Source organism: Jatropha curcas, chromosome 6 (assembly GCF_041381405.1).
Source record: "Jatropha curcas cultivar XTBG-Jc1 chromosome 6, XTBG_Jcur_1.0, whole genome shotgun sequence".
Classification (NCBI taxonomy): Eukaryota; Viridiplantae; Streptophyta; class Magnoliopsida; order Malpighiales; family Euphorbiaceae; genus Jatropha; species Jatropha curcas.
This window is the reverse complement of record NC_143156.1, coordinates 7,565,316-7,589,583: the sequence shown is the minus strand read 5'-3', so window position 1 is coordinate 7,589,583 and position 24,268 is coordinate 7,565,316. Positions and strand designations below refer to the sequence as shown.

Genomic DNA, 24,268 nt, shown 5'->3' with positions numbered 1-24,268 from the left:
AACACCCATTTGTTCTTCAATGCTTTCTTACCTTGAGGCAGTTTCACCAACTCATAAGTCTGGTTCTCATGCAAGGACTCCATCTCATCTTGCATGGCTTTCAGCCACTCATTCTTTTTACAATCTTCCATTGCCTCCTGGTAGTTCTCTGGTTCTCCCCCTTGAGTCAACAAGTCATATTCATTAGGAGAATATCTTTGGGAAGGTATCCTGCCTCTCGCAGATCTTCTCAATTGAGGCAGTTCTTCTATTGGAGCTGGTTCAGCATCATTCTGAACAGGTTCATCATCATCTTCTTCATCATTTTGTGGTTCTATATGAGGTTCTGCATCAAGACTAACAGGAAACTCATTGATAGACTTTGGCTTTTCATTTTTCTCAAAGTCTTCAATGGTTTGGTCTTCCAGGAATACTACATCTCTGCTTCTGATGAGCTTCTTTTCAACTGGATCCCATAATCTGTACCCAAAATCATCATTTCCATAACCCAAGAAGATACACTGTTTTGACTTCGAATCAAGCTTGGATCTTTCATCTTTTGGAACATGAGCAAAAGCCCTGCAGCCAAATATTCTAAGATGATCGTAAGAAATATTTTTCCTTGACCACACCTTTTCTGGAACATCTCCTTTGAGGGAGGTTGAAGGTGAAAGGTTGATCAAGTAAACTGCAGTATTCATTGCTTCAGCCCAAAAGGTTTTAGGAAGTTTAGCATGAGAGAGCATGCATCGAACCCTTTCAACAATGGTCCTGTTCATTCTCTCTGCAACTCCATTCTGCTGTGGAGTTTTGGGAACTGTCTTCTGAAGTCTGATGCCGTGTTCTGAGCAATACTTCACAAATGGACCTCTGTACTCACCACCATTATCAGCTCTAACACATTTTAGCTTTCTTCCCGTTTGTCTTTCAACACTAACATGAAAGACTTTAAACATATCCAGCACCTGGTCTTTTGACTTTATTGGGAAAGCCCACACCTTTCTAGAATGGTCATCAATAAAGCTAACATAATATAAGCAGCCACTCAAAGATTTGTCACCCATTGAGCAAACATCAGTGTGTATCAATTCTAGAATACCAGGTTTTCTAGATGGAGAAGGAGATCTTTGAAAGGAAACTCTATGTTGTTTACCAGACAAACAATCAGTGCATATTTTCAGAGGCAAACCTTTCAAAGATAGCATTTTCTTCTTAGTGAGAGTCTCCATTCCTTTCTCACTCAAATGCCCAAGTCGTTTGTGCCATAACTCAGCAGATGAATCTTCAACTGCATTCACTACTCCTGTGCAAACTTTAGCCTGGGTGTAGTAGAGGGAGTTGAACTTTCTTCCTCGACCGAACACCAAGTTGCCTTTGGAAAGCTTCCACGTTCTGTTGACAAACAAATTTGCATAGCCCAATTCATCTAGACAGTGAACTGAGATCAGATTGAAGTTTGCTGTAGGAGTGTATCTCACATCTTCCAACCAGAGATCATATCCAGCATTGGTTTTGATGCATACTGTTCCAATGCCGCAATTTTCCACATATGTGCCATTCAAAGTCTTGACATGGCCGTAATCTCCGAGGGTAAGTGATGAGAAATATTCCTTATTTGAAGAAATATGATAAGAACATGCAGAGTCAATAATCCATAAAGATTGTTGACTAGTGGAACACTCACTAAGACCAGCATGAGAAATCAGCGCACTACCATCACCAAGTGCGTCAGCATCAATAGCTACTGAAGCTACCTCCGTATCGTCTTTTTCTTCATCACTTTCTTTGGCTCGTTCCTTCTTCCACTTTCTACAATGCCTTTGGATGTGACCGGGCTTGCCACAATGATAGCAAGTGACACCTTTTCTTGACTTGGATCTTCTCCGTGAATTGTCACGTTTGTCTGGATTTTGGGGGTATCTTGTTCTGCTTCTCCCCCTCCTTTCTGTAACTGTAACGAGTGCATCTGAGTTGCTACTCGTAGCATTCTCCTTACGTCTGGTTTCTTCATTCAGAATGCTTTCCTTGACTGTGGTTAAGGTCAGATTCCCCTCCGACACATTACTGAGCGTAACAGTCAGTGTCTCCCAACTGTCTGGCAAGGAACTCAATAAGAATAGTGCCTGCACCTGGTCGTCAAACACTATCTTTGACGTCGTCAGTTGGTTCACTATTTCTTGAAATTTGCCCAAGTGATCTGAAGCACTTTCGCCATCTTTGTACTTTAGATTTACAAGCTTTTTAATTAAAAAGGCTTTGTTCTGGGCATTCTTCCGCTCGTACATGTCCTCCAACTTCTTCCAAATTGAATAGGCATCTTTCTCATGAGCGATATGATTTATGACGCTCATTTCAACAGACTGCCTAATAGTTGCGACTGCTTTTCTGTTAATTGACTTCCAATCGCTTTCATTTATTGAAGCTGGCCTGACCCCCTTCAACTCAATCGTTTCAAACAGATCTTTACAGCATAGAAGATCTTCCATTAATATCTTCCATACTGCATAGTTTGATGAGTTGAGTCTAACCATTGTGCCTGTTGTTCTGTCGTCCATTTTTAACTTGTGCAGAATATTATCACCAGCAAAACCGTATACGTGAATAGTAGTATACGTGAATAGTGACCGTATAATTGAATAGTAACAGTATACGTAAACAGTACCTGTATGCGTGAATAGTAACTGTATATGTGAATAGTACTATGCGTGAATAGTGCTGGGCTTATTTGAAACAGACTCAGCAACAGTAACGCCAATAGTACTGTTCACCATCAACTTTGAGTTACTATTTTACTATTCATCACTAAGTCGATTCTGCAACGTCTTTTCGAACGGACTGCACTAATGGACTCGGCGTAATTTTCTCGTCGTCGTGGTATATTTATTTTTAAAATATATCCACGGATCCGGTAAACCTTCGGCTCTGATACCACTTGTTGGGTCCCGGCAATAAGATTACGAGAAAAATAACACAGCGGAAAAATAAAAATATGACACAGATATTTACGTGGTTCACCCTTTAACTGTTAGGGCTACGTCCACGGGACAAAAACCGAATAATTCTTCCACTATTAAAAATAGTAGGCTTACAAAGAGAGTAATACAAAATAGTTGCACTCACACAGTGTTTCCCAAATTATCCTCACTATTCTCTTGACCCGAGTTTTAGAACCCAATTCTAAAACTCAAATTCTCTCAAAAAAACTCTCTTCGCTCTTTTTGGTCTGTGTGTTATGAAGCGTTGTGCCATCTCCTATTTATAGGAGGGATGGACGCGGGATTAGGAGAGGTGGACGCGTTAATTACGCGTCCACCGAAAAACGGATCACCTACCAAGAAGAAAATTCTTATTTCCTTATTTCCATTTTCAACTACGTGTGGGTCCTACCACGTTTTCTTTTTTTTTTATTTGTTTCAAATGTGGGTCCCATTGAGTGGGCACCGCACAACAAATGCTTATAGTGTTCTGCCGTCAGGAGGGCACAATATCATGATTGGGGATGATGTAATTTCTTTTCCATTTCAAATTAGTTTTAGTTAGGTAATTAGCAGTGATAATAAATTTTGAGTTAGGGAGATGTTATTGTCTAAAATCAAAGTGAATAAAATTTAGTTTTGATTTATGATTTTGTTAGTAAATGTCTCTTATTATTTTTTTGAAAATCTTAAAAATGAATCGGGAAAAAGCTAGTTTCCATAAATTCTTATAAATGAAACCATGATATATAAGATGTGTTTTGATTGGCGATGCGCTGTGCTTATTTCTACTGCAGTTACAAATTGCTTTGCCTGGTTCTTGATTTCTCATTTATTGGCGATCCAAATAACCTTCTCTAGCTTTTAATAATATTATCCTTGCTTATATATATATTAAAAAAAACCATGATATAGACAATGTAATGTTTATTACAAAAAAACTAGTGTGGATATGATAGAAACAATTTGGCAAAAAGAAATTAGCATATGATTCATGTTATATTATGCAAATAAATTTCATTGAAAATATCACTTGTAAGATCAATTTTTTAGTAATAATAAATTTTATAATAATTCTATTCAAAGTGGGATATTAATGATAAGTTAATTATAAGAAATAAGTATTATATATATAATGTCAAATATACTTTTTAATATTAATCTTTTTCATTTTTAATATGTTTCCTTTTCCGTTACTACCATCGCCATAAATTGATGGTAGCCTATGTTGAGGTGCTAGGTTTCCACCATTACCAGGGACGAAGCTACATGGTGGAGGAGAGCGGCAATTGCCCCCACCTATTTTTAGGGGAAAAAAAAATTTCTATCCAACTCTGTGATTTAAACTTTGGCCTAATGGAATTTTTAAGACACTTTTAATCATTTTGGCCCTTTACTTTTTTTCATAATATTCTCTTACCATTACCGGAGGTTGGCTCATGCTAAGGGGCAGTTCCAACTGTAGGCGTAGTTTGGGTGGGTGCGTTCAAGCTGGGGTGTAGGCCTACTGAAAGGGGCAGGTCCAGTTGCAGGCTCAGCTTGGACTCTTATATTTTGTGGCGTTGCCTGGAATAAAGAGCTAGCAGTATTACTTGTTTCCATCCTCGATGAATTATAACTGCACTATTCCTTTACTTATTCTTTATTTGGACTATAATGCCATCCCCAGAGAAGCCCTCGGCTCGGGTTATACCTTTAGTTGTCCTTACGAATTTTGTACTGTTTTCGTTTCATTTTTTTTACTTAATATTTTTGGGTTAAATTGGTTTGTTTGGGTTGAGCCTATTGACTCGGATTTAAACATCTGAAAATGTTAAATTTTCCACATCCTATTCAAATTAAACTTGGTGAAACTAGACTCTCCACATATGAAACCATTTCAGGAACCTCAATTTCGAAAGTCTTCAGAGTCTTCAATTCTTTATTCTTCAAATCATACCGCAGCAATGCAGAAACATCCCAAAGTGACTTGTTAACTATAAAAACTGCATCATTCTTAAAACAAAAATGTGCTGAAACTGAGTATACTCTCTCTTGTGTGATGGTTATCAAATTTGTTCCAAGACTCTGTCACGCCATATTCTTTCATTACCCAAATATTCAAATACGCTCCTGGAGAATTCCCACCGTTACAAATATTCCTAATTGACTCCAATAAACAAAGGTTCCCTTGCAAAACAATTACCTCATACTTATTCTTATAATCATACATATTATCATTATTATTGTTTGGGAGTTGCAGCTGTACTATTTTCTCATCTGATAAGTTAAAAGCAACAACAATCTTGCTGGAATTATCCAATTCTGCAACCCAGTGGAAAGCTCCATGCGTTAATGTCCCCGCCTGACTAAATGTAATATCAAACCCAAAATCTTTAGGCTTTCGCCAAGAATAAGATTCCAATGAAAAAACAAGAATCCTGTAATAACCACATTGTACCACTTTATAACAATTAGTAGCAGAGTCATAACCTAACCCATAAGAAATAAAAGTGTTATAAGGAGCAAAAGTTTTAGGGTTTGGCAATACTTCACGCTGTCTAGTTGAAGGGTTCCATAGGACTAAAGAATAGGCTTCGGCTCTGGCTTTGGCTTTGGTTTTCCTATGATTTAGCTTATCTATAGAAATACGTAACAATACCAAACCATCTGAAGAACATAAAATCGTGCAATTCTCGCCATTCAAAAACGGCAGTTGTTGCTCTAAGGGAGATTCAACTGGCACAGCTTCTCCTGAATTATTGACATCGTAGAAATTTGAACCACATACAAATTTGGATAAATCACCTTGGGATCGGTGGAGGTGTGATTTGATGAAGTCTTGACTAGAGATAAGAGACTTGCATGATTTTGATATGCACTTGAAACGCAAAAGTGATTTTACCTTTGACTTCAACAATATATCCGCTACAATTTCTTCAGGTGTCGTAATTTCCATAGCAGCGCCGCCGTTGAAGTCCTCCTGAGGAGATTTGATCTTCAGAATTTTATTTTTATATGTGCTGATTTTTAGGGTTCTGACTTATTTTTATTAACCCCTGTTTGTAAAAGTTCAGAAAGGAGTCCGGTTGCGATTCACTCCACTATTAAGTGGTTTAAAAGAAACACTAAATATATTTATTTTAGAAATTAATTCTACAAATAATTTTATTTTTGAAATTAATATAATGATTAGTATAAATATTTTAAAAATGTATCTCATCCTATTAATAAATAATAAAAGATTTCTTCACTTTTTTTATTTTAAAAATGTATTTGCCAACTTTTTCAATTTATTTGCAAGAGAAATTCGCCATATGGAATATATCAATGAGTTTAAAAATTTTTTTTGAATGATGACTTTTGGACTGTTTAGTTTATTTAGACATGATTTTATTATTTAGAATTGTTTTTAAAATTTTACATAATATATATTGAATTTTAAACACATTGATTTATACTTTGAGGAAAAAAATAAAAAAAAAATGAAAAAAAGTGATTCGGAACGTCAAGGTCAACATGGAACTTAGAACTCTACACCAATTTGAACCAGCAAAATTAACTCCAAGCAATCATGATTTTGATTTGCTCTTATATCTAAGAACTCGATCCAAAAGAATTTAAAGAGAAAATCCTAAAACATCTCCTTTAAACCAGATTTGAATTAGATGTTCAAAAACATAAAAAATAGGAATTGAATTTGAATAGCAATCGAACAAATCAGTTACAATCTAAACAACACCTTATCCATAAAGATAAAAGGAGGCTTAAACCTCACTTTCATTAATCTAAAATTATCCTAAATTTTATATCTCTCAAAACAAAGAAAGCTAATCCCTTTAGATAGAGAAAGGATGTACAAATTAATTAAATAAAAATTAAAACAATAATTAAAGCCATAAAGCGAATGACTCTTCCATAGCTCCCTTAACTCTTTATGTTCTACTATCTTCTTGTCTCTTTTAAGTTCTGGCAATCCAAAATAAGCCCAAATGGGCTGCTCAACCCAAATATATGAGCCCCAAAATGACTTTTGAGCTAAAAGTCAAAAACTTCAAGATTGTCAAAACGGGCCTAATAATGTCGTTACTCCTCAAAATTTTTCATGTATAAATATACGCCCAAAATGAACTCTAAACTAGCTCAAATGCATTTTAAATGATTTAGGAAGTATTTTAGTCCATATTTTAATTAAAATCCAAAACAGTCTATAAATGTTCATTTCCGGACATTTTCCTGTTTTGACTCATTTTGCCTCCATAACCTTTATTGCATCATTCCCTCCCCTTCAATATGATTTGTCCTCGAATCATGAGGTTTGATAAATAATTTATCCGTGGTTACACAATCATCATTATTGGTAGAGATTTCAATTTCCTCACCCGCTCCCGACTCACATTTCACTATTAGCGATTTTTCAAGATACATATTACAATAAATGAAAAATTCAGAATTAAATTTCTTGATTTCCTTCATATTATCTTCAAATGTATCCTAGTGAGTAGCTTATCCTTTTAACTTCCTAATTTGCATAATCTGACTGTCTAGTTTGTTGTTAATAAAGTCAAGTTGCTCCTTTAGACTTTCAAATCCTTGTAGCATGATTGTGAAGAAATCCATATTGTTTCCTTTGACTTCCGTCTCTCTTTTGTATCTTTTTTTTTTAAAAAGAAAATTTAACAATAAACAAAATAGATTTCCAGTCCTCGTAACACACTCTCTTACATGTTTACTTTCGTAATATGGACACTCGTGTTTCACTCAAAAATTCTGGCTTTTACTCTCTTTTAAGCTAACACACTCTTGCCTTTTACCACTCAAGCTCTCTTTTCAGTTTTATACAAAAAGGTTAGTTCAAAACACAACCAAAGTATCCAAATGCATTCAATTTCAATTTAGAATCTGCAAAGAAATCCTAACAACAACGATAGGCACTCAAACACTAGAAGCAAATAAAATTCCAACAAACAAACGAACAACACAACACTTGAAGAAAATGAAGTGTATATTTGATTTTTGTTCAAATAGGTAGCAAAGAGTCAAATTTGATGCCTAATGATATAACAGATGGCAGATACAAGAAAAGAAAACTAATGGATGCAAGTAAATGACAAATCTGGAAATTGATAAAAGAAACTTGAAATTCTCAAATAGAATCTGAAATTATCACACAAAACACTCAATTAACAGAAAATATATGGTTTTGAATGAATCCCAAATCAATTGAAATGAGTTGAACCCAAAAAGTCCAAAAACTCACAAACAGCCTAGCGATTCAGATTGAAATTAAAGCAACTAACAATCCCAAATTTCGAGTTTCCCTTATAGTTTCAGTTGTTTTTTCTCTTTTTGATGATATTTGATGATAGTCAAGTGAAAAAAAAAATATCTCAACTCAATTTTATGCATGCACAATCTGCCTAGAACAAGAAATCTGAAAAATGGGCAATTTTTTTTTTTTTTAATTTCGTTTCTTTTATAATTCTACTAATTCAAATGTGTTTGTACAATTTAGGAATGGATTTCTCTAAGTTATACAAATTAAAATGAAGAGATAAGCAGATTTGTACAATATGAGCTAATTAAACCAAATCTGAGTTTTTCTAGATTCAAATTAGTTTTAAACAGCTAAAGAACACAAAGAACAGCAAAATCCTATATTAATAGTAGATAAAGGATAGAAAAATTATTTGGCAAACCAATGTTTTGATACCAAATAATACGGAACCCCGAGATCAGCATGGAACTTAGAACTCTCCACCAATTTGAACCAGAAGAATTAACCCCCAAGCAATCGTGATTTTGATTTGTTCTTACATCTAAGAACTCAACCTAAAAGAACTTAAAGAGAAAATCCCATAATATCCAACCCAATTTGAATTAGATGTTTAAAAACATAAGAAATATGAATTGAATCTGAATAACAATTGAACAAACAATTACAATCTAGACAACGTCTTATGCATAAAGATAAAAGAAGGCTTAAACCCCACTTTCATTAATTTGAAATTATCCAAAATTCTATATCTCTCAAAACAAAGAAAGCTAATCCCTTTATATAGAGAAGGGATGTAAAACTTATTAAATAAAAATTAAAACAATAATTAAAGCCATAAAGCAGATGACTCTTCCATAGCTCCCTTAGCTCTTCATGTTTTACTACCTTCTTATCTCTTCAAGTTCTGGTGATCCAAAATAAGCCCAAATGAACTGCCCAACCGAAATAATTTTATACAAACCCATTTTTGTATGATTGGAGCTTTAACAGTTTCAACATCATAAAAGACCCTATTTTTGTACTTTTTAAGTTTCCATGGATACATTATTTTTCCTCCATCCATGCAACATGGATTATTGATTGCAAATTTAATAAAAAATTCTAGACCCTCCATAAATTCTTTCCTCAATAATCCATGCACCTAGTACCTTTGGTACATCCATATTAAATCAGTAGATATTTATCATGTTTTGCATTTAACAATCTAGATATTTATCAGTAGCTAGATTGTTATTTTAAAACAGTGGTATATTTTGCATTTAAAGCATTTCACTTGTGCATCTTAAAATTTGGGTGGCAACCTAGCATATTCAGAAATATCTTATAAGTACGTAACACAAACTAACAACATTACAATAAGCATCTAATGAAATTTTAGCAGCATCTCCCACCGGTTCTCCAGGTGCATAGTGGAAAAAATTAATATTCCATTATGCACGCGGAGAACAGAACAAGAGATACAGCTGAAATAAGCCAAAAGATTTTTAAGTAATTAGTATATATATTCGTGCATTTTGTACTAAAAGACATTCCTAAACTATCCGACTTGGATAATTCAATGTCTTCTCTTTCATTTGGATTGAGAAAGACACTAAATGTGTAACTATGGTCGACTTAACATATTGATATTTCATTAGCATCCCCTCTTCCATCCATATGAGAAGATAATGAGCCCATTGATATGCAACATGATTATATAATATTTCTTTGCTTATTCATTACATTCTTAATTAGGCTCCTTATTCTTCCTTTTAAAAATTTCATAATAAAAATTCAGCAGCATTTCCCTTTAAAAATTAATAGATCAAAATTTTGACACACAAAAGACAAATATTTCTAATGGTTAATACTATCCATCCACAACAATGGCCACTACTACGGCTCTAATCAACACAATTCATACACAAATTCTCTATCCAATAAATTTTAACCAACAATTTTAACTTAATGCGTAATCAAAATATATATAAAATTTAAAATAGTAAACCATATATTATCAATTAATAAGAAGTATTAGATATAAGAATTAAGTATGCATATAGAATTAAATTTTTTGATTTATTTTTATAATTAACTTTTATGCTTTATTTTTTAAGCATATGTATACTTAGTTGAATGATATTAAGGCTCCGTTTGTTTTCGTAAAATAACTTGTAGGAAAATATTTTTCATAATTTTTCGTTATTTGGGGCGTTCATGAAAATAAGTCAACAAAAAATATTTTCTTGGTCAAAGGAAAATTAAGTCATTTTTTAAAGAAAACAACTCCCCATTTTCGAAAAAGTAAAACATTTTCCGGACATTGGTAAATCTTATAAATCTATATTTTTTAATTTATTAGTCACCATAGTCACTACCACCAATCATCATTTACCATCGACTACCACCACTGCCCACCGACAATTTTCATAATTTACATTATTTTTTTGCATTCTTTTCATATTTAATAATAAAATTTTTAAATTATAAAGTTTATATTATTATTAATATTTTTTATTGTCTTCTGAGATAAAGACTTTAACATTTTTAACTAATTTTCAATATGACAACCAAACAACAGAAAATAAGTTATTTGGAAAATATTTTTCAAAGAAAATGTTTTCCATGAAAATATTTTTCAGCAAGTTATTTTTCTACAAGTTATGTTACGAAAACAAATGGAGCATAAATAAGTTTCATACTTATTTTTTTAGCATATTATGTAATTATGCTTATGCTTTCTTTTTTCCATTATGATTCTACTCTATGTATGATTATACTTTACGTATGGTTATAGTAACTCTTATGCTATAATTTTTTTATATTAACTATGCTCATGCTTTAATCAATATATATTTGACTTATTTACTTATTTTAACTTTTTTGTTAAATTTATTTTTTGTTATTAAATTTTATGTTTTATGTTTTATATAACTTTCCTAATTTGTAATATTATTAACATAAATATTCCTACTTAAAAAGCTACATTTAATTAAGTGGAGAGAGAAAGAATTTGCTCAAAAAAATCTACAAATTTTTAAAAAAAATTTTAAGAAGGCTAACAAAGATATAATTTACAAATTAATTAACAAATCTAAACAAAATCATTAACAAACTCGTTAACAAAATTTAAACAAACTGCATATCACACACAAAGCATTTAATAAAAAATTAACAAACTAACAAGATAATTAACAAAGTAAACTAATTAAGTTAATTATGCTAATTAAATAATAAACTAATTAAAAAAATTAAAAAAATCTAAATAAATCAACAAAATTAAACTACACGAATTAACAAAATTTACAATAACTAAACTAATTAATAAACAAAACAAATCTAATTGACAAACTAATTACAACACAAACTAACAAAATTAACAAGGCTAAATGAATCAACAAAATAAAACTACATTAATTAGCAAATTTTACATTAAATAAGCTAATTAATAAACAAAACAAACATAATTAACAAAATGAACAAAACTACACCAATGAAACATAACCAAACACAAAAATAATCAAAATACGGATAAATTGAAAATCAAAACCAAACATGAAAGAAATAAAACATATTACTAAAATTAAACAAATTTATTTTGCACAAAATAACAAAATATGACCAACGAAAACAAATTAAGCAAAACACATATAAATTGAAAAATAAAACCAAAACACAACAAAATTAAAAATAAAATTTCACAATTAAAACTAAAATGAGCAAAATAGAACTGAAAAAGAAATAGAGAAACAAAATAGCATGAACTAATCTGAACTGGCGACAGCAGTTGACGGCGGCGATGGATACTGGAGGGGCAGCAACCAACAACGTAGGAAATGTAAAGAGAGAGACTGAGATCAATCTTGTGTGAGAGGAGCGCTACTAAACTGTTCTAAAAGTTTAACGACTGACTAAGTTAGTTGCTAGTTAATAATCGATTGCGAATTGATAACTTTCGTTCGCTATTTTTTAATGATGTGGAACTAGACTATCGGTCACAACCCAACAAATTGGTTGGAGATTAATCACTTTTCGGTCGCTATATTTTCCTATCAACAATGTGGTGCCAAATTTAGCGACAGACAGTACATTAATCGCTACGTTGATCGTTGTTATCATTGCTATATCATCGTTCATCTGTCTCAAAGGGTCCCACCAATTTTAGTGGAAGAACTGTAAATCGATTCTAGATCCGTCACCAACTCTGTTGCTAATTTTGGTCCCGAGTCGTCGCCGATTGTATCACTTAGGTGTTATTGATTTTTTTTTTTTAAAAAAAGGCTAATGTAATCTCTTGCTAGCTTGCTAGCTTGTTGTTGATTGGGACGGACATTAGTCTGTCACTAATATCGATTGCTAAATGAAGTTTTTTTAGTGAAAATTACAACTCTAATTTCAATTATTTTGTAATATTTTATAAAATATATTTATTTATTATAAAAATTGATTATGTATAAAATTATAGCTCTATTTGTTAATATTTTGTAATTTTTTTAAATATTTTATAAAGATAGATATTGTTTATAAAGTTACGAATACAACATAATATATTTAACTTTCAATATTTTATAAAAAATAGCTATTTTTTGTAACTCACGATAAAATTAAAGAAAGTTTCCTTGAGCTGCCCCGAAGGCATTGTAGCAAGCACCATGCCCACCAAATATTTGTTAAAACGTCCCACTGAATATATCTAAATAAAAAAGAAAGTAAACGGGTCAATATGTGATGTGGTAGGTTTCTTTCTGCATCGGTTCACGTGTGATAAATGTGAGTAAAATTACCGACATAAGGATAAAAATATCCCACTTAAAGTCCAGGGTGACAAACAAAAACTAGGTAAAAATTCAACAATACATTTATGGATTAAGCCATTAATTTTATTCGGTAGTATATTGATTCGTTTACATTAATAATTAAAAATATAGCATTTTGCACCGTAAGATATAATTTAACGATAAATGCATATGACCTACTAATAGATCCACAGTCGAATTACCTCTATAATACTCAAAAAAAAAAAAAAAAAAAAAAAAAAAGAAATACAACATTTTATTTTCTCTGAAAAGCCAAAATATACCTTATCTTGCATATTTGGCCTTGTAATCACTCCAGAGTTGATCAACAGACTTCCCAAGCAAATCAACAAAATACTGATTACTATAACCCGTTCTCATCTTCTTATTAAGCTCAGCAACAAACCCATTTCTCAAATCATTACAATAATCCAAGAACCTGGCAGTAACATCATACCCTTGATCCCACTTATCACCTTGACCAGGTTGCACCCAGTGACTAGGTGCATAATTAGCCTTTAACCTCACAAAATCTGCGATCCCTTCGATCAATCCTCCTGGAGTTTGGCCATTACCGTTCCATTGCCAAATATGTGTCATTTCATGGTAAATAACACCGCTAAATTCTCTTACTAAATCACCTGAATAATTTCCAATATAATTCGCACTGACATGGATTTCGTTATTACTAGCATAAGCAACACCATCCATATCATCTATAAATAAGCTGACTTGCTGTACGTCTTTTCTATCTTCAGCATTGACTTGCTGAAATACTCTCCATATGAAATCTGTAGCAGCTGATAGTGTTTTCTTTGCGTAATCATCCCCTATATCCGTCGTGAAGCGTGCCCCGCCAGCCGTAGAGGTGGCGGTGTTCGTGACGGTGTAGTCCACTGCATGGTTGCCTTGAATGGTTGCTAGGGTTACTAACAAAGAGAGGAGGAAAGCTTGAGCAAACATCGCTTTAATGTATTGGGTTTTCGGGGTTTTCTTCTGTTTTTAGATTTTTGTTGAAGAAATCTGTTGTTGGGGTATGGTTTATATAGAGATGAATGGGATATATGACGAGAAAATGGTGTATTATTTAACTTTAGGAACAGTCAACGGTCTACGTGTGGTCACAATCAATGGTTGGGCTACTTAATTGTCTTTACTTATATTTTGATCTTTGAAAATGAAACTTCATGAAAAATACTTTTCAAATTGGTTTGTAGCCTTTAAAATTAAGGATAATTATGGTTAGGTTTCGTGGTTTGAAAATATCTTTTAAATTAAATCAAACCACTTAGTTAATGAAATCAAATCGAATTAAATTATAATGAAATAGTTTAGTGCTGTAATAAATATCTTTGTATCGGTCAATGATAAGCCGAACATATAAATTTGATCTTGAACTTGTAATTTTAATTTCGTGACATTTTGAATTTTATAGATGACTTATCATATATTTAAACTTGCAAATTTCTATAGTATCGAACACATTTCCATACTAAAAATATATGTTTTTATAGTTTTTGGCTTTTATATAAAAAATATTAATTTAATGTACAATTAGCATAATTTTTGTAATGATGATATTTACTTTTCAACTGGATATTTAATTGATATAATTTTACAAATCGAAGTATTTAATAAAATGATTTACAAATTGAAGTGTAACTTTATAAGTTGAAATATTTAATAAATTAAAGTAGAAATTGAGCAGCTATAAATATTTAAAGTAATAAAATTCAAGATTAATTTATGCATTTGGTTATTAATAATATAATGACAAACTTTTAGTAAAGGACAAAGGAAATGCAAGTTTGTTTTCCATTTTATAATTGCATTCATTGAAGGTGTTGACTAAATAATTGATAAAAACATATTTCTTAATTATTAAAATCATTTCCGTGAAATTAGTTGAAAAGACTTACATTCATAGATAAAAAGTGTACGTCATTACAACTTTTTGAGAACATCCTAAATAAATGATTTGGTTTAATTTAAACCGTTTGATTAATAGAAAGTAAAATAAAATATTTTCAAAATGATTTGCTAAATTTTAAAAAATAAGCCATACATATAAAATTGATAGATGATTTAAAGCAATTTAATGCAATTTATATGCGGTTTAAACTGTTCAATGAACGCACATATTTAAAAATTGTGGGAATAACATATAATTAAGTTTTGACAAATATCATTAAACTTTAACGTAACCATACTAGAGTTATTTTTAACACCTTAATGTAACTAAAATGAATTATAATTCATTTATATTTTTAGCTATAATTATACCTTAATTATTTTTAAAATGTCATTTTTTTTTCAATAAATATTTTTATAACTTTTTTTTATGCAAAACTAATCTTATTTTGAGGTTTTAAAATCTCTGTACAAGTGTTTTTTGTCTTCACAAATTAATTTATTGATTTTACAAAGATTATGTGTTAATTTAAGCGTGCTTTATCACTTGAGCTTACGGATAAAATTATCTCGCTTTCAGTAGAATTGGAGAGTAATAGGTTTTTATTTGAGGGATTTTGAAAGAAAAAAAACAAAAAAAAAAAAAAAAAAAAGAAGAAGAAAAGGAAGAAGAAAGGAGATGTATTATTACCAAACTGCAAAGAGATTTATTTATTTTTTATTTCATTGACTTAGACTTAGACTTGGCCTTTTGCCGACAATTAAGTGTAGATATGATCAATCAATTATTCAATTCTTGATTTCTTTCTAGAAAGTCTACATCATAAATTATAAAACATTTCATATGAAATAATTTAATTGGCAGAATCGCAAGCTTTCCAATGGTACAGTCTTTGCTCCTAATCTCAAATATTATTTTTTTTTACTTAATTTTATTGGTTTTATTATTGATATATCTCTTCATTCATTTTATCCGTGGCATTTTAAAAGTTTTTTCATAAAAAAACTATTTATCATTTTGAAAAAAAATTAAAGATTATTAATTAATCTTTTCTAATTTTACTATTATCTCTATTAAACACATCAAATTATTATATCTAATTTCTTAAGAACTTATTATATTATTTTTTTTCTCTTTTAATTTTAATGGGAAATTAATAGAAATAAAACTATTGAAATTAGAGCAATTATGTGAGATAAGGGTTTATTTAATTAAATTAAGAAATATTTTATTATAATTTAGATGATTTAATTATTTATTTAATTGTCCATAAAAATATTAAATGATAAATAAAAGTTGACAGGGAGAATGTGTAAAAAATAAATTTAAAATACTATGTTGCTATGGTACATTAATTTTCTAGAAGAAGTAATGTATGGAACAAGCAACTGATGAAATTAAGGAATTGGTCGTCTTCAAGACTGGGCCTTCCACGTGAAATAGACAAGTGTTGTCCTAATCAATTGTAAGTTAGTGTTTGTAATTATTTTCAATATTGAAAAATGTACATAACATAAAACAAACAAATGCAAAAGAAAAATAACAAGAAACAAAACAAGAAAAACAAACACTAACACCAAAAGACACCTTCTTAATTATATTCCATGAAACAATAATATTCAATTATGAGTATGAAATGTGCCAAATTTAACTGACTTTTACATCTTAATAATAATATGAACGTAGAAAACTAAAGTCCAGGAAACCTGCTTCACTGACAATAATCAAAGAGGAAAAGATATCAAAATGTACTTATGTTTAGGGGTGTGCAAAAACACGACCCAACGAACCAAAATTGAACTAACCCATTTTAGTTCGATTTACCGGTTAGTCGGTCTCAACAGAATTTGTTGGTTAGTTTGAATCTGTTTCATAGAACTGAACCAACATGGCAAAAAAAGATAAAAAAAACTGACTGGACTAAATGGTTTGATTCGATTTGATTTAAATGCCAATATTAATTTGATTCAATCCGTCGTCCAAAAATCTCAATTTGCATTTTGGCCTTGATTTGGTTCAGTTGACCGTTTGCTCACCTCTACCTATGTTAGAGAGGGTGAAGAGAAAGAGAGGAATTGAAAAAAAAAAAAAAATTAGCCTTTTATTTTAATATTTTTTTAAAAAATTTTATTTTCTATTTAAATTTTAATCATCCAATATAATTACAATAAACTTGTCGAGTTAGGTTCAATAATAGAAAAAATATTCTGGTAAATACAATTATAACAATAAATCAAATAGTATAAGGTTCAGAAGTTGTATATATAAAATTTGTTAAAAGAAAACAAAATATTTTTCAAATTTAGGAAATCGATGATAATGCAAAACTACCTACGTTGAACATCTATATCGTATCAAACGAATAAGGAGAAAATTTGAGGGGCCATAAAATAGAAGCACATCTCTTAATCGAAATTCAAATGTTAAGATTTTTGGAACTTTGGAGATTCAAATTGGATATGATGCGATGAAGATTTTTTTCTTCAGAGATAAAGATTTAGAAGAAATTATTATTATTATAATATATATGATAGTCATAAATGTTGGTCTATGTCAGGAATTCTTCTTTTAGAGTTTATCTTGATTTAGATTCTTCTTACTCTCATTTTAATCTATTGACTTCAATCAAACAATAGATTTGATTCAATAAAATCGATATATCATAAAAGTTGATAGGTTTGTACATATATTAGTATATGACATTAATTTAATTTTATACTTTTTTTAAAAAAAACTTTTGCGATACATCCAATTTTTTGATCTGTTGAACATTTTAATTATAAAATTGTACATATTAATATTTCAACTTATAAAATCATTTTATTAAATATTCTAATTTTTAAAATCGATTAAACATTTATTGAATAATCGATAATTGACTTGTAAAGATCATTACTATCATATATAGCATAAACTATCGTTACTATCATAATGTCAATATATGTGGATTCATTTCCATTGGTATTTGTTGCATGTAAACCTCATCTTACAATAATAGGTATGAGATGAGTTCACACAAGAGTTTAATTTTTGGCCAATGAGATTGAAAATGTTACAATAAAGCTGCAAAATTCGACAAATCTTGGGGTTATATCTGCCAATGGAGATGTAACTTCTGTTTTTTTTTTCTTTTTTTCCTGAAAACCATCCTCACAAGACTCAGAACCGGTAATCACAACAGTAGCCAATGTATTAACATCATTGTAAGCTTTAGAATCAACAACAACCTTTGCTTTCTTAATTTGATCAATAGAACTCTTATAGATCTTAGAGCAATCTCTTAGACGTTCCTTCACAAATTCAAATGAAGTTCTGTCGAGCATTCCGGTGATGGCTTTGGAGATTTCAGTTGCACTCAATGATGCTATCTCAAGTGCATCTTTTGTCAAGCTTGGAATGTCATTTGTTGGGCCTGCTGCTAGAGCTTCTTCGCAATTGTCCTTGTATAATGTTTTTTCACACGATCGATTTATTAAATCTGAGCCCTTTTGGTGACTAGTAGAAATCATGGGAAAAAATAGCGCAAAGAAAAAGATTTTTGAAGAGATGATATTTCCCAAGATTTTTTCCTCTGGCCAATTTTTCTTTTTTTTCCCTCTTGTATATATGCAAATGGAAATCTCTCTTGGTGAATTTTTCTTTAGCTTTCTTCTTGTATTTATACTAACCATTTGTATTTTTTTTGTGTAAACCACCAGCATCCGGATTCTATTATCAGAGCCGGCCTAATCCGGCTTGGGGCTTAGTAGGTTAACCATTTTATATTTTTAGATAAGAGGATAATATGAAACATGAAGAACAAATTAAGAGGGTCAAAGTAAAAAAAAAAATCATAACAATGACACATTTATTTCACAAAGTTATCTTGTACCATGAAAATTATAATTGTTTTAGTCCCTATTACTTGTCTTAGTCACTTTCATAATCCACTATTTTCACCTCTAAACAGTAAAAACGTTCTTGCTGTTATAATAGTTAAGCAAAGTCCCCACATTAATCCACAACAATTTTTCATGAACAGAACTCAACCAAAATTATAGAAATTAAAGAGGGAGTTCTAATTCGTGGGAGTAAAATTCTCATTTTTGCAATTTTTAATTAACAACTTAAGTTTTTTATTTAATTAAAATGCATTTCAATGCTAAATAGCAAGTTTAGAATGAATTACTCGTGCTTTTACTAATGATTTAGAGGAAAAAAACCCAAAAAAAAAAAAAGAGAAAGAAACAAGAGAACTAGAAAATTTTAAAAAAAATTATAAAATCAAATGTTAATATGGATTCATTTCCATAAATGATTGTTGCACTAATCTGACCTTACAATAATACATATATGGAAAGATTAGATGGGTTCAAATAAGAGTTCAATTTTTGGCGGAGAGATTGGAAAATGTTAAAATAATACTGGAAATTTGGCTAAATCTTGTGTTGACACTAGTCAATGGAGATGTAACTCCATTGAAACCTTCCTCACAAGTCTCAGAACTGGTCATCCCAGCACTAATCCATGTATTAACATCATTATAAGCCTTAGCATCAACAGCAGCCGTTGATTTCTTAATCTGATCAAGAGCGCTCTGATAGACCTCAGAGCAATCTGTTAAAGCCTGCTTTACAGATGCATCTGAACTTGTTTCGAGCAATTTGGGGATGAGCTTCAATACTTCATTGGCACTCAATGATGCTATGTCAAGTGCACTTTTTGTCAAGCTTTGCATGTCACTTGCTGGGGCTGATCCTAAAGCTTCTTTGCAGAAATCCTTGTATAAGGTTTTGTCACAGGATTGATTTAACAATTCTGAGGCTTGGTGACTAGTAGAAATCATGGCAAAAAATAGGGCAAAGAAAAAGATTTTCGAAGACATGACGTTTCGTGGGATTTTTCTCTCTCGTCAATTTTTCTTTATTTGCCTTCTCGTATATGTGTCAATGAAAATCTTTCTCTTGGCGAATTTTTCTTTTGCCTTCTTGTATTTGTACTAAACAAAAGTTTGGGTATTTTAGGTTGTTTTTAACTATTTTCTATTTTTGGACAGGTTGTTAAAGAAATAAGAGGAGAATAAGGAGGTAAAAAAACATGTGGAGAACCAATTAACAGGTAAAAAAAAATTGAGGTTGAGGTTATTTGGTCAATATCTCTCCTACTAAAGCGTACGAGAATAAATGCTCCGTAAGAAGTAATAAAACTTTCAAAATGTGGAAGTGTTAATTTCTATATAAATAATTCAGAAATAAATGTTTTTATTTCTGAATAAAAATTTTATAATAGCAAGCATCTATAATTTTGAGAATAGATATTAAGAAAAAAATGCCATGGTAATAATTTTTTAAGGCAAAATTAGAGACAAATTATACGAGGTATGTAATAAGGTATATTATTATCAAATTATTATAATATTTGAACTGATATTTAAATCTTAGGCAAGAAATTAAAAAAAAAAAATCAAGCTGGAGAAATATTTGTATTATTTGTATTATATTTGTTGGTATGAAAAAATATGTTAAAATGTGAATTACAAAATTGAAAGATTGTGAATCAATATAATTTTAGAAATCCCATTTATAATTGACAGGCATAAAAATATGGAAATTGCTCTATTAACAAACAGTTGTTATGCAATTTGCTTATTTTAATTTTGTAATTAGTAACTTTCTTATTACCATAAATATTATTAAACAGCCTCGCCTGTTCCTCCCTCTCTCTCTCTCTTACTCCTAAAACCTATAACCTAAAATTTAAAATCTCTTTTTTCTTCTTCCATGGGCTACCGGTAATCACCCCTTTCCTTTTTTATTTATTTATTTTTTCAAATAATAACAGATTTGAATTATGGTCACTCAAATATTGAAGTTTACTGTTGCTCATATATTGACATTTTGTTCTTAGATCTAATTCTGAGTCATTGTTATCACCATCATACTGATTTTATCTAACATCTTTTATTATTTGGATAGTTGTACAGAAAGAAGTGCAGATTTCCTCTCCATTAGAAGGAAGAAATTTGAAGGTAATCAGATTAGACTTGTAGAAAGACCATGGAGTCAACTAGTAGCCATGAATAGCCATCAAGTGGTGCAAGCGATCATCTATGGTACAAATATTATACTTTGTCAACTCGATCAGATACTTCAAATTAATGTTGTGTTTTTTTATTCTTTATATAAGTGGTTTATTATTAGACTTCCTATACAAAAATATAGAAATATATTGATTTGTATCCCACATTTGTATACAGTTTCGATTAATAAAATTTTTAGTTTGATTTTTCTCACAAAAAAAATTATCATAATAATTAATACGAAGAAAAGTTAAAAAGCTAAATTAATCAAATTTGAATTTCAAATTAGATTACCCAACCTAAAGATAAGACTTGTCTACATCTCATATATGGATAGTCCCATATGCCAAACCAATCTATAATTTTTTTATTTTGAAGAATTATTGATGCTTTATCCTTTTTTTTTTCCTCAATACTCTCGTTACAACAAAAACTTGTTTTTGATTGATCTGGCAAAGTCAACAAACAATTCGAAATGCCTTGACTTTTTTAGAATTGATTCGAGTCAAATAGCAATAATTCAAATCACTCCTTTTTATAACATGTTGAAAATCCAAGGACTCAATCATATGGATACGTAAAATACAGGATTTTCAAGCCTAACGGGAAAAGAAAGGAGAGGGATGCTCAATTTAAAGTGAGCAAACAGAATTTCATACTCGATCTCATAGATACATATAGAATTATGTGGAAAGCCATATTTGACGAAAGTTGTATGTACAACATCAAGTCACTAACTTTCTTGACCTTTCGGCATTGGCAGACATCAACCCCGTACATAGTATTACAACTTTGCGAGGCTTTTTTAGAAAACAGTTGCCCTGGCCCGGTCACTGCGACCCTCTTTGTGAGTAGCACGCCTTCTCCAGAAGTTACGAAACTATTTTGCCGAATTCCTTAGAAAGAGTTATCTTGTGCCTTGAGGTATTCACTACCTAAACACCTGTGTTGATTTCAGGTACAAGTACCCTTTCGTTGAAAGTCGTTTGAGCATTTCTCGAGAGTATGCCATAGGGTACTTCAACTATAATTATTTAGAATTAATTTATTAACCAATGACGGAGCTAAGGGGTCAATGGTTGGCCCCCTCCCCCTCAAACAAAATTTTTTTCTTAGATTTTATCCATAAAATATTAAATTTTTTTATTTTATCCCTTAAACTAGTAAATCTTTCAATTTCGCCCCTTTAACTCTTGAAATTTTTTTAGCCCCTCCTGGCTTTAATTCCTGGCTCCGTCTATTAACATCATTGTAAGCTTTAGAATCAACAGTAGCTTTTACTTTCTTAATTTGATGAATAGAATTCTCACAGATGTTAGAGCGATCTTTTAGACGTTGCTTCACAAATTCATCTGAAATTGTGTTAGAGTATTCCGGTGATAGCTTTGGAGATTTCAGTTGCACTCAATGATGCTATGTCAAGTGCATATTTTTTCAAGCTTGGCGGGTCACTTGTTGGCCTACTACTAGAGCTTCTTCACAATAGTTATTATATAATGTTTTTTTCACATGATTGATTTATTAAATCTAAGCCCTGTTCGTGACTAGTAGAAATCATGGCAAAGAAAAAGATTTTGGAAACATGATCTTTCGCGGGATTTTTCTCTCTCACCAATTTTTCTTTATTTTCCTTCTTGTATACATGTCAATGTAAATCTCTCTTGGCGAATTTTTCTTTTGCCGTCTTTTTGTATTTGTGCTAAGCAAAGGTTTGGGTATTTAAAATTGCGTTTAACTATTTTCTATTTTTGATAGATTCTATTTTAAGGTGTTTGTAACTACTTTGTATTTTTGGATAAGAGCATAATAAGAAAAGAACAAATTAGTAGGATCAAAGTAAAAAAAAAAAAAAAATCATAATAATGACGCATTTATCTCACAAAGTTATCTTGTACCATGAATATTCCTACTTGACAATATTTTTATTTTGAGTATTGGGAGGAGGGGATTCAAACTTGAATCTATTATCGGGTCATATATGCACTTACTACTAGACTATGTTTTGATGTGCCCTCTTTGACAATGTTAGTTGTTTTAGTGGCTATTAATTGTTCCAGTAATTTTTATGGAAAAAACTTATCTAAATTGGGTCTATGACCCACTTATGGATTAAACCAATGAAATTAAAGATTTTTTAAAAAGTGTTTCGATTTAAAATTTTTTTTTTTCAATTGTGTGGTCAGAAATATGTTTATTTCAATAAAAATCTTTAATTTCATTGGTTTGGTTCATAAGTCAATCCACAATCATTTTTCTTGAATAGAACTCAACCAAAATCATAGAAATTAAAGAGGAGTTCTAATTTGGAATGTTTCACGGAATAAAAAAAAGTCAGATTTGACCTTTTGGGGCAATTTAGTCCTTAAACATGTATAAAATTATTGAAAAGATCTTATTTTACTTTGTAATCTAATTTAACCCCTAAACTTATTTAAAATAATTTCAAAAAATCATATTTGACATTTTGAGTCAATTTAACATCTAATTCTTCATTGTACTTATAATGTGAAAATCATTAAATAGACATTAAAACTGCAATTGGGATCGAGCTGACTAATTTATTAAAAAGTTAATTAATTATAAAATATTGAAAAATGATATATGAAGTATATTGTATCTCTTTTTACCTTGATTGATGATTTTGAGTTTATAAATATGTATTAGTTTGAACATTTTAAAATTAATCTCTATTACTGGGTTATCGCTTATGAAATACATACACTTTTCATGTTAAATAAATTAAAGTTATAATGCATATGTTTATAAATTTATTATGTTACAAGAAATGATGTTTTGTGAATTTTAAATTTGTATTCGATAGTGTTGGAAAAGTTTGATATGAGTGTTTTTAGTGTTGGATAAAAAGAGATAAAAAGTCAATCATATTAAATTAAATAAATTATTAAATTTATAAAAATAAAAACAAGTTCAAGGTTAAATTACCAAGTAAAATTGGATATTTTTAATCATTTTATAGATGTTCAAGGACTAAATTGGTCTAAAAGATCAATTCTAGCCTTTTTAATCATGCTAAACAAGTTCAAGAACCAAATTAATTTTTATTCGTTCTAATTTCTAAACATGCATGTGGGAGTAAAAATCTCATTTTTGCAATTTTTAATTAACAACTTGATTTTTTTTTATTTCATTAAAATGCATTTCAATGCCTAATAGCTAGTTTAGATCGACTTACTAGTGATTTAGAGCAAGAAACAAGAGAAACTAGAAAAATTTAAAAAAAATTATAAAATCAAATGTTAATATGGATTCATTTCCATAAATGATTGTTGCAGTAATCTGACCTTACAATAA

At 30.4% G+C, this 24,268-nt stretch overlaps 4 protein-coding genes across 4 annotated transcripts; all 4 read right to left on the bottom strand.

Annotated features, from left to right (window-relative positions):
• Positions 1 to 4,787: 4,787 nt before the first annotated feature.
• Positions 4,788 to 5,892, bottom strand: LOC149495465 (F-box protein CPR1-like). The gene is made up of 2 exons (XM_089723176.1): positions 5,140 to 5,892; positions 4,788 to 5,021 (listed from the first exon to the last, which is right to left on the bottom strand). The coding sequence occupies exons 1-2, from the start codon at positions 5,890 to 5,892 to the stop codon at positions 4,788 to 4,790; spliced, it is 987 nt and encodes a 328-aa protein (XP_089579302.1).
• Positions 5,893 to 13,036: 7,144 nt separating this feature from the next.
• Positions 13,037 to 14,020, bottom strand: LOC149495464 (uncharacterized). Its single transcript, XM_089722196.1, has one exon. It carries the CDS (start codon positions 13,947 to 13,949, stop codon positions 13,272 to 13,274), a length of 678 nt encoding a protein of 225 aa, XP_089578322.1. The 5' UTR covers positions 13,950 to 14,020; the 3' UTR covers positions 13,037 to 13,271.
• A 3,901-nt stretch (positions 14,021 to 17,921) lies between these two features.
• LOC149495463 (putative invertase inhibitor) lies at positions 17,922 to 18,407 on the bottom strand. The gene has a single exon (XM_089723175.1). The coding sequence runs from the start codon at positions 18,405 to 18,407 to the stop codon at positions 17,922 to 17,924; it is 486 nt and encodes a 161-aa protein (XP_089579301.1).
• Positions 18,408 to 19,261: 854 nt separating this feature from the next.
• LOC149495462 (pectinesterase inhibitor-like) lies at positions 19,262 to 19,723 on the bottom strand. The gene has a single exon (XM_089723174.1). It carries the CDS (start codon positions 19,721 to 19,723, stop codon positions 19,262 to 19,264), a length of 462 nt encoding a protein of 153 aa, XP_089579300.1.
• Positions 19,724 to 24,268: the final 4,545 nt, after the last annotated feature.

Coding starts and splice junctions, on each gene's coding strand:
- LOC149495465 (XM_089723176.1), bottom strand. CDS start 5,892: ATGGAAATTACGACACCTGAAGAAATTGTAGCGGATATATTGTTGAAG. Junction 5,022..5,139: donor ATTATAAGAATAAGTATGAG/GTAATTGTTTTG, acceptor ATGGCGTGACAG/AGTCTTGGAACAAATTTGAT.
- LOC149495464 (XM_089722196.1), bottom strand. CDS start 13,949: ATGTTTGCTCAAGCTTTCCTCCTCTCTTTGTTAGTAACCCTAGCAACC.
- LOC149495463 (XM_089723175.1), bottom strand. CDS start 18,407: ATGATTTCTACTAGTCACCAAAAGGGCTCAGATTTAATAAATCGATCG.
- LOC149495462 (XM_089723174.1), bottom strand. CDS start 19,723: ATGATTTCTACTAGTCACCAAGCCTCAGAATTGTTAAATCAATCCTGT.